General features: G+C 49.0%; 1 protein-coding gene across 1 annotated transcript in view; it reads left to right on the top strand.

The window, feature by feature from the left end:
• Positions 1 to 3,511: 3,511 nt before the first annotated feature.
• Positions 3,512 to 12,105, top strand: part of LOC130327197 (cullin-9-like) — a gene marked incomplete at its 5' end in the record, with an annotated part of 23,378 nt that continues 14,784 nt past the window's right edge. The window contains 4 exons of the mRNA XM_056553403.1: positions 3,512 to 3,652; positions 7,779 to 7,943; positions 8,018 to 8,181; positions 9,045 to 9,138. Of these exons, the coding sequence (XP_056409378.1) occupies positions 3,512 to 3,652; positions 7,779 to 7,943; positions 8,018 to 8,181; positions 9,045 to 9,138 (564 nt within the window). The remainder of the gene's footprint in view (positions 3,653 to 7,778; positions 7,944 to 8,017; positions 8,182 to 9,044; positions 9,139 to 12,105) is intronic.

Raw genomic sequence — 12,105 nt, 5'->3', positions numbered from 1 at the left:
GTAGTGCCCCAACTACATAGGGGGACCCCCATTATTAGGTGTTACCCCAGAGGTAGTGCCCCAACTACATAGGGGGACCCCCATTATTAGGTGTTACCCCAGAGGTAGTGCCCCAACTACATAGGGGGACCCCCATTATTAGGTGTTACCCCAGAGGTAGTGCCCCAACCGTATAGGGGGACCCCCATTATTAGGTGTTACCCCAGAGGTAGTGCCCCAACTACATAGGGGGACCCCCATTATTAGGTGTTCCTATATATTACATGGGTCACATGATCAGTGTATACAGCTCCGCCCCCATGATTACATATCCTATATATTACATGGGTCACATGATCAGTGTATACAGCTCCGCCCCCATGATTACATATCCCATATATACATTACATGGGTCACATGATCAGTGTATACAGCACCACCCCCATGATTACATATCCTATACATTACATGGGTCACATGATCAGTGTATACAGCTCCGCCCCCATGATTACATATCCCATATATATATATTACATGGGTCACATGATCAGTGTATACAGCACCGCCCCCATGATTACATATCCCATATATATATATTACATGGGTCACATGATCAGTGTATACAGCTCCGCCCCCATGATTACATATCCCATATATATATATTACATGGGTCACATGATCAGTGTATACAGCACCGCCCCCATGATTACATATCATATATATATATATATTACATGGGTCACATGATCAGTGTATACAGCACCGCCCCCATGATTACATATCCTAAACTAATATGGGGCCTGGAACATCTTAGCTATGAGGAGCGATTAAAGGAGTTACAATTGTTTAGTCTTGAGAAGAGACGTATAAGGGGGATATGATAAACGTATATAAGTATATAAATGGCCCATACAAAAAATATGGAGAAAAACTGTTCCAGGTTAAACCCCCCCAAAGGACGAGGGGGCACTCCCTCCATCTGGAGAAGAAAAGGTTTAGTCTAAAGGGGCGACACGCCTTCTTTACCGTGAGGACTGTGAATTTATGGAACGGTCTACCTCAGGAACTGGTCACAGCAGGAACAATTAACAGCTTTAAAACAGGATTAGATACATTCCTGGAACAAAATAACATTAATGCTTATGAAGAATTATAAAATCTCATCCCTCCCCCAATATCGCGCCGCACCCCTACCCCTTAATTCCCTGGTTGGACTTGATGGACATATGTCTTTTTTCGACCGTACTAACTATGTAACTATGTAACTATATATTACTTGGGTCACATGATCAGTGTATACAGCACCGCCCCCATGATTACATATCATATATATATATATTACATGGGTCACATGATCAGTGTATACAGCTCCGCCCCCATGATTACATATCATATATATATTACATGGGTCACATGATCAGTGTATACAGCACCACCCCCATTATTACATATCTCATATATATATATTACATGGGTCACATGATCAGTGTATACAGCACCGCCCCCATGATTACATATCCTATATATTACTTGGGTCACATGATCAGTGTATACAGCTCCGCCCCCATGATTACATATCCCATATATATATTACATGGGTCACATGATCAGTGTATACAGCTCCGCCCCCATGATTACATATCCCATATATATTACATGGGTCACATGATCAGTGTATACAGCACCGCCCCCATGATTACATATCATATATATATATATTACATGGGTCACATGATCAGTGTATACAGCTCCGCCCCCATGATTACATATCCCATATATATTACATGGGTCACATGATCAGTGTATACAGCTCCGCCCCCATGATTACATATCATATATATATTACATGGGTCACATGATCAGTGTATACAGCACCACCCCCATTATTACATATCTCATATATATATATATATATATATATATATATATATATATATATATATTACATGGGTCACATGATCAGTGTATACAGCACCGCCCCCATGATTACATATCCTATATATTACTTGGGTCACATGATCAGTGTATACAGCTCCGCCACCCTTGATTACATATCCCATAGATATATTACATGGGTCACATGATCAGTGTATACAGCTCCGCCCCCATGATTACATATCCTATATATATTACATGGGTCACATGATCAGTGTATACAGCACCGCCCCCATGATTACATATCCTATATATTACATGGGTCACATGATCAGTGTATACAGCTCCGCCCCCATGATTACATATCCTATTTATTACATGGGTCACATGATCAGTGTATACAGCACCGCCCCCATGATTACATATCCCATATATATATTACATGGGTCACATGATCAGTGTATACAGCTCCGCCCCCATGATTACATATCCCATATATATTACATGGGTCACATGATCAGTGTATACAGCTCCGCCCCCATGATTACATATCATATATATATTACATGGGTCACATGATCAGTGTATACAGCTCCGCCCCCATGATTACATATCCTATATATATTACATGGGTCACATGATCAGTGTATACAGCTCCGCCCCCATGATTACATATCATATATATATTACATGGGTCACATGATCAGTGTATACAGCTCCGCCCCCATGATTACATATCCTATATATATTACATGGGTCACATGATCAGTGTATACAGCTCCGCCCCCATGATTACATATCCCATATATATATTACATGGGGCACATGATCAGTGTATACAGCTCCGCCCCCATGATTACATATCCTATATATATTACATGAGTCACATGATCAGTGTATACAGCTCCGCCCCCATGATTACATATCATATATATATATATTACATGGGTCACATGATCAGTGTATACAGCACCGCCCCCATGATTACATATCATATATATATTACATGGGTCACATGATCAGTGTATACAGCACCGCCCCCATGATTACATATCATATATATATTACATGGGTCACATGATCAGTGTATACAGCACCGCCCCCATGATTACATATCCTATATATTACATGGGGCACATGATCAGTGTATACAGCACCGCCCCCATGATTACATATCATATATATATATTACATGGGTCACATGATCAGTGTATACAGCTCCGCCCCCATGATTACATATCATATATATATATATTACATGGGTCACATGATCAGTGTATACAGCACCGCCCCCATGATTACATATCATATATATATTACATGGGTCACATGATCAGTGTATACAGCACCGCCCCCATGATTACATATCATATATATATTACATGGGTCACATGATCAGTGTATACAGCACCGCCCCCATGATTACATATCCTATATATTACATGGGTCACATGATCAGTGTATACAGCTCCGCCCCCATGATTACATATCCCATATATATATTACATGGGTCACATGATCAGTGTATACAGCTCCGCCCCCATGATTACATATCATATATATATATTACATGGGTCACATGATCAGTGTATACAGCTCCGCCCCCTTGATCACATGACCCGTATACAGTTATTTCTGAATGTTATGTCTTCCCCAGAACTGCTGGAATGAATACCTGAGCACCCGCATCGAGCAGAACCTGGTCCGCACCTGTACGTGTCCGACCACCGACTGCCGGGCGCAACCAACGTCCGACTTCATCCGCAACATCATCTCCTCCAAAGAGGTCATCGAGAAGGTGAGAGGAGCTGCAGGGGGTATATATATACTGACCGGTGACCTCTCCTGTATACACTGACCGGTGACCTCTCCTGTATACACTGACCGGTGACCTCTCCTGTATATACTGACCGGTGACCTCTCCTGTATACACTGACCGGTGACCTCTCCTGTATATACTGACCGGTGACCTCTCCTGTATACACTGACCGGTGACCTCTCCTGTATACACTGACCGGTGACCTCTCCTGTATACACTGACCGGTGACCTCTCCTGTATATACTGACCGGTGACCTCTCCTGTATATACTGACCGGTGACCTCTCCTGTATATACTGACCGGTGACCTCTCCTGTATACACTGACCGGTGACCTCTCCTGTATACACTGACCGGTGACCTCTCCTGTATACACTGACCGGTGACCTCTCCTGTATACACTGACCGGTGACCTCTCCTGTATACACTGACCGGTGACCTCTCCTGTATACACTGACCGGTGACCTCTCCTGTATACACTGACCGGTGACCTATCCTGTATACACTGACCGGTGACCTCTCCTGTATATACTGACCGGTGACCTCTCCTGTATATACTGACCGGTGACCTCTCCTGTATACACTGACCGGTGACCTCTCCTGTATACACTGACCGGTGACCTCTCCTGTATACACTGACCGGTGACCTCTCCTGTATACACTGACCGGTGACCTCTCCTGTATACACTGACCGGTGACCTCTCCTGTATACACTGACCGGTGACCTATCCTGTATACACTGACCGGTGACCTCTCCTGTATATACTGACCGGTGACCTCTCCTGTATATACTGACCGGTGACCTCTCCTGTATACACTGACCGGTGACCTCTCCTGTATACACTGACCGGTGACCTCTCCTGTATATACTGACCGGTGACCTCTCCTGTATATACTGACCGGTGACCTCTCCTGTATACACTGACCGGTGACCTCTCCTGTATACACTGACCGGTGACCTCTCCTGTGTACACTGACCGGTGACCTCTCCTGTATACACTGACCGGTGACCTCTCCTGTATATACTGACCGGTGACCTCTCCTGTATATACTGACCGGTGACCTCTCCTGTATACACTGACCGGTGACCTCTCCTGTATATACTGACCGGTGACCTCTCCTGTATATACTGACCGGTGACCTCTCCTGTATACACTGACCGGTGACCTCTCCTGTATACACTGACCGGTGACCTCTCCTGTATACACTGACCGGTGACCTCTCCTGTATACACTGACCGGTGACCTCTCCTGTATATACTGACCGGTGACCTCTCCTGTATACACTGACCGGTGACCTCTCCTGTATATACTGACCGGTGACCTCTCCTGTATATACTGACCGGTGACCTCTCCTGTATACACTGACCGGTGACCTCTCCTGTATATACTGACCGGTGACCTCTCCTGTATATACTGACCGGTGACCTCTCCTGTATACACTGACCGGTGACCTCTCCTGTATACACTGACCGGTGACCTCTCCTGTATATACTGACCGGTGACCTCTCCTGTATACACTGACCGGTGGCCTCTCCTGTATACACTGACCGGTGGCCTCTCCTGTATACACTGACCGGTGACCTCTCCTGTATATACTGACCGGTGACCTCTCCTGTATATACTGACCGGTGACCTCTCCTGTATATACTGACCGGTGACCTCTCCTGTATACACTGACCGGTGACCTCTCCTGTATACACTGACCGGTGACCTCTCCTGTATACACTGACCGGTGACCTCTCCTGTATATACTGACCGGTGACCTCTCCTGTATACACTGACCGGTGACCTCTCCTGTATACACTGACCGGTGACCTCTCCTGTATACACTGACCGGTGACCTCTCCTGTATACACTGACCGGTGACCTCTCCTGTATACACTGACCGGTGACCTCTCCTGTATACACTGACCGGTGACCTCTCCTGTATACACTGACCGGTGACCTCTCCTGTATACACTGACCGGTGACCTCTCCTGTATATACTGACCGGTGACCTCTCCTGTATATACTGACCGGTGACCTCTCCTGTATACATTGACCGGTGACCTCTCCTGTATACACTGACCGGTGACCTCTCCTGTATATACTGACCGGTGACCTCTCCTGTATATACTGACCGGTGACCTCTCCTGTATACACTGACCGGTGACCTCTCCTGTATACACTGACCGGTGACCTCTCCTGTGTACACTGACCGGTGACCTCTCCTGTATACACTGTGACCCTTCCTGTATACACTGACCGGTGACCTCTCTGTATACACTGACCGGTGACCTCTCCTGTATATACTGACCGGTGACCTCTCCTGTATATACTGACCGGTGACCTCTTCCTGTATACACTGACCGGTGACCTCTTCCTGTATACACTGACCGGTGACCTCTCCTGTATACACTGACCGGTGACCTCTCCTGTATATACTGACCGGTGACCTCTCCTGTATATACTGACCGGTGACCTCTCCTGTATACACTGACCGGTGACCTCTCCTGTATACACTGACCGGTGACCTCTCTGTATACACTGACCGGTGACCTCTCCTGTATAAACTGACCGGGTGACCTCTCCTGTATAATACGTGACCGGTGACCTCTCCTGTATACACTGACCGGTGACCTCTCCTGTATACACTGACCGGTGACCTCTGTCCTGTATATACTGGACCGGTGACCTCTCCGTGTATATACTGACCGGTGACCTCTCCTGTATATACTGACCGGTTGAACTCTCCTGTATATACTGACCGGTGACCTCTCCTGTATATACTGACCAGTGACCTCTCCTGTATATACTGACCGGTGACCTCTCCTGTATACACTGACCGGTGACCTCTCCTGTATACACTGACCGGTGACCTCTCCTGTATACACTGACCGGTGACCTCTCCTGTATACACTGACCGGTGACCTCTCCTGTATACACTGACCGGTGACCTCTCCTGTATACACTGACCGGTGACCTCTCCTGTATACACTGACCGGTGACCTCTCCTGTATATACTGACCGGACTGACCGGTGACCACTCCTGTATATACTGACCGGTGACCTCTCCTGTATATACTGACCGGTGACCTCTCCTGTATACACTGACCGGTGACCTCTCCTGTATATACTGACCGGTGACCTCTCCTGTATATACTGACCGGTGACCTCTCCTGTATACACTGACCGGTGACCTCTCCTGTATACACTGACCGGTGACCTCTCCTGTATATACTGACCGGTGACCTCTCCTGTATACACTGACCGGTGACCTCTCCTGTATACACTGACCGGTGACCTCTCCTGTATACACTCACTGGTGACCTCTCTGAATACACTCACTGGTGACCTCTCCTGTATACACTGACCGGTGACCTCTCCTGTATACACACTGGTGACCTCTCTTGTATACACACTGGTGACCTCTCTTGTATACACACTGGTGACCTCTCTTGTATACACACTGGTGACCTCTCTTGTATACACACTGGTGACCTCTCTGTACACTCACTGGTGACCTCTCTTGTATACACACTGGTGACCTCTCTTGTATACACACTGGTGACCTCTCTGTACACTCACTGGTGACCTCTCTTGTATACTCACTGGTGACCTCTCTTGTATACACACTGGTGACCTCTCTGTATACACACTGGTGACCTCTCTTGTATACACACTGGTGACCTCTCTGTACACTCACTGGTGACCTCTCTTGTATACTCACTGGTGACCTCTCTGTATACACACTGGTGACCTCTCTGTATACACACTGGTGACCTCTCTGTACACTCACTGGTGACCTCTCTGTATACACACTGGTGACCTCTCTTGTATACACACTGGTGACCTCTCTGTACACTCACTGGTGACCTCTCTGTATACACACTGGTGACCTCTCTTGTATACACACTGGTGACCTCTCTTGTATACTCACTGGTGACCTCTCTGTACACTGACTTGTGACCTCTCTGTACACTCACTGGTGACCTCTCTGTACACTGACTTGTGACCTCTCTGTACACTCACTGGTGACCTCTCTGTACACTGACTTGTGACCTCTCTGTACACTCACTGGTGACCTCTCTGTACACTGACTTGTGACCTCTGCTCCCTCCCGCAGTATGAGAAGGCTTTGTTGCGTGGCTTTGTGGAGAGTTGCTCTAACCTGACGTGGTGCACGAACCCCCAGGGCTGTGACCGTATCCTGTGTAAGGAAGGGCTGGGGAGCGGGGCCGCCTGCGCCAAGTGCTCCTGGATGTCCTGCTTTAAGTGCAGCTTCCCTGAGGTGAGTTCTGTTCACAGCAGAGATGTGTTACAGTGGTTCGGTCAGGACCTCACTGCCAGTCGTCTCCCCCTCAGGCTCATTACCCGGCCAGCTGCAGCCATATGTCCCAGTGGATGGATGACGGGGGCTTCTACGAGGGGATGACCCTGGAGGCGCAGAGCAAACACCTGACCAAGCTCATCTCCAAGCATTGCCCCAGCTGCCAGGCTCCGATCGAGAAGAACGAGGGCTGCCTGCAGTGAGTGCCCCCGCCTGGGGCCCCTTCCTGTTCCGCTTCTCCCCCGCCACCCTGTCCGCTTCTCCCCCGCCACCCTGTCCGCTTCTCTCCCCCGCCGCCCTCTCCGCTTCTCTCCCCCGCCGCCCTCTCCGCTTCTCTCCCCCGCCGCCCTCTCCGCTTCTCTCCCCCGCCGCCCTCCTCCGCTTCTCTCCCCCGCCGCCCTCTCCGCTTCTCTCCCCCGCCGCCCTCTCCGCTTCTCTCCCCCGCCGCCCTCTCCGCTTCTCTCCCCCGCCGCCCTCTCCGCTTCTCTCCCACGCCGCCCTCTCCGCTTCTCTCCCCCGCCGCCCTCTCCGCTTCTCTCCCCCGCCGCCCTCTCCGCTTCTCTCCCCCGCCGCCCTCTCCGCTTCTCTCCCCCGCCGCCCTCTCCGCTTCTCTCCCCCCGCCGCCCTCTCCGCTTCTCTCCCCCGCCGCCCTCTCCGCTTCTCTCCCCCGCCGCCCTCTCCGCTTCTCTCCCCCGCCGCCCTCTCCGCTTCTCTCCCCCGCCGCCCTCTCCGCTTCTCTCCCCCGCCGCCCTCTCCGCTTCTCTCCCCCGCCGCCCTCTCCGCTTCTCTCCCCCGCCGCCCTCTCCGCTTCTCTCCCCCGCCGCCCTCCCTGCTTCTCTCCCCCAGCCTGCCCATCCTCTCCCCCTCCCCCAGCCTGCCCATCCTCTCCCCCTCCCCCAGCCTGCCCATCCTCTCCCCCTCCCCCAGCCTGCCCATCCTCTCCCCCTCCCCCAGCCTGCCCATCCTCTCCCCCTCCCCCAGCCTGCCCATCCTCTCCCCCTCCCCCAGCCTGCCCCGCCTCTCCCCCGCCCCTTGTCTCATGACCTTTGTCTCCCCGTACAGTATGACCTGTGCCAAATGTAACCATGGATTCTGCTGGCGTTGCCTGAAGCCCTGGAAACCCACACACAAGGATTACTACAACTGCTCCGCCATGGTGAGCACCAGGGTCACAGGGGTCTGCGGTGATGATGATGGTGGTGATGATGATGGTGGTGATGGTGATGATGGTGTTTGTGATGGTGATGGTGATGGTGGTGATGATAATGATGATGGTGGTGATGGTGATGATGATGATGGTGGTGTTTGTGATGGTGATGATGGTGATGATGATGATGGTGGTGTTTGTGATGGTGATGATGGTGGTGTTTTGTGATGGTGATGGTGGTGATGGTGGTGTTTGTGATGGTGATGATGATGATGGTGGTGTTTGTGATGGTGATGGTGATGATGGTGGTGTTTGTGATGGTGATGATGATGGTGGTGTTTGTGATGGTGATGGTGGTGATGATGATGATGATGGTGTTTGTGATGGTGATGATGGTGATGATGATGATGGTGGTGTTTGTGATGATGAAGGTGGTGATGATGATGATGGTGGTGTTTGTGATGGTGATGATGGTGATGATGATGATGGTGGTGTTTGTGATGGTGATGGTGGTGTTTGTGATGGTGGTGGTGATGGTGGTGGTGATGGTGATGATGGTAATGATGGTGATGGTGGTGTTTGTGATGGTGATGATGGTGGTGTTTGTGATGGTGGTGGTGGTGTTTGTGATGGTGGTGTTTGTGATGGTGATGATGATGATGGTGGTGTTTGTGATGGTGATGATGGTGATGATGATGATGGTGGTGATGGTGATGGTGGTGTTTGTGATGGTGATGATGGTGGTGTTTGTGATGGTGATGATGGTGATGGTGGTGTTTGTGATGGTGGTGGTGGTGTTTGTGATGGTGGTGTTTGTGATGGTGGTGTTTGTGATGGTGGTGTTTGTGATGGTGGTGGTGATGGTGGTGGTGATGGTGATGATGGTGATGATGATGATGGTGGTGTTTGTGATGGTGATGATGGTGATGGTGGTGTTTGTGATGGTGATGGTGGTGTTTGTGATGGTGATGGTGGTGTTTGTGATGGTGATGATGGTGGTGATGGTGATGGTGGTGTTTGTGATGGTGATGATGGTGATGATGATGATGGTGGTGTTTGTGATGGTGATGATGGTGATGATGGTGGTGGTGGTGTTTGTGATGGTGATGATGGTGATGATGGTGATGGTGGTGTTTGTGATGGTGGTGGTGGTGTTTGTGATGGTGATGGTGGTGTTTGTGATGGTGATGATGGTGGTGATGGTGATGGTGGTGTTTGTGATGGTGATGATGGTGATGATGATGATGGTGGTGTTTGTGATGGTGATGATGGTGATGGTGGTGTTTGTGATGGTGGTGGTGGTGTTTGTGATGGTGATGGTGGTGTTTGTGATGATGATGGTGGTGTTTGTGATGGTGATAATGGTGATGATGATGATGGTGGTGATGGTGATGGTGGTGTTTGTGATGGTGATGGTGGTGTTTGTGATGGTGATGGTGGTGTTTGTGATGGTGATGATGATGATGGTGGTGTTTGTGATGGTGATGATGGTGATGATGGTGATGATGGTGGTGGTGGTGTTTGTGATGGTGATGGTGGTGTTTGTGATGGTGATGATGGTGATGATGATGATGGTGGTGTTTGTGATGGTGATAATGGTGATGATGATGATGGTGGTGTTTGTGATGGTGATGATGGTGATGATGATGATGGTGGTGTTTGTGATGGTGATGGTGGTGTTTGTGATGATGGTGATGATGGTGATGATGGTGATGATGATGATGGTGGTGTTTGTGATGGTGATGGTGGTGTTTGTGATGGTGATGGTGGTGTTTGTGATGGTGATGGTGGTGTTTGTGATGGTGATGGTGGTGTTTGTGATGGTGATGATGGTGGTGATGGTGATGGTGGTGTTTGTGATGGTGATGATGGTGATGATGATGATGGTGATGATGGTGGTGGTGGTGTTTGTGATGGTGGTGGTGGTGTTTGTGATGGTGATGGTGGTGTTTGTGATGGTGATGATTGTGATTATGATGATGGTGGTGTTTGTGATGGTGATAATGGTGATGATGATGATGATGATGGTGGTGATGGTGATGGTGGTGTTTGTGATGGTGATGATGGTGATGATGGTGATGGTGGTGTTTGTGATGGTGATGATGGTGATGGTGGTGTTTGTGATGGTGGTGGTGGTGTTTGTGATGGTGATGGTGATGATGGTGATGGTGGTGTTTGTGATGGTGATGGTGGTGTTTGTGATGGTGGTGTTTGTGATGGTGATGATGGTGGTGATGGTGGTAATGGTGATGATGGTGTTTGTGATGGTGATGGTGATGGTGGTGATGATAATGATGATGGTGGTGATGGTGATGATGATGATGGTGGTGTTTGTGATGGTGATGATGATGATGGTGGTGTTTGTGATGGTGATGATGGTGATGATGATGATGGTGGTGTTTGTGATGGTGATGATGGTGATGATGATGATGGTGGTGTTTGTGATGGTGATGGTGGTGATGATGATGATGATGGTGTTTGTGATGGTGATGATGATGATGATGGTGGTGTTTGTGATGATGAAGGTGGTGATGATGGTGGTGTTTGTGATGGTGATGATGGTGATGATGATGATGATGGTGGTGTTTGTGATGGTGATGGTGGTGTTTGTGATGGTGGTGGTGATGGTGATGATGGTGATGATGATGATGGTGGTGTTTGTGATGGTGATGATGGTGATGGTGGTGTTTGTGATGGTGATGGTGGTGTTTGTGATGGTGATGGTGGTGTTTGTGATGGTGATGATGGTGGTGATGGTGTTTGTGATGGTGATGATGATGATGGTGGTGTTTGTGATGGTGATGATGGTGGTGGTGGTGTTTGTGATGGTGGTGGTGGTGTTTGTGATGGTGGTGTTTGTGATGGTGATGATGATGATGGTGGTGTTTGTGATGGTGATGATGGTGATGATGATGATGGTGGTGATGGTGATGGTGGTGTTTGTGATGGTGATGATGGTGATGATGATGATGGTGG

The sequence above is a fragment of the Hyla sarda genome, unplaced genomic scaffold (genome assembly GCF_029499605.1).
Source record: "Hyla sarda isolate aHylSar1 unplaced genomic scaffold, aHylSar1.hap1 scaffold_2939, whole genome shotgun sequence".
Lineage (NCBI taxonomy): Eukaryota > Metazoa > Chordata > Amphibia > Anura > Hylidae > Hyla > Hyla sarda.
The sequence above is the reverse complement of the archived record's forward strand: the minus strand, read 5'-3'. Positions and strand labels throughout refer to the sequence as shown.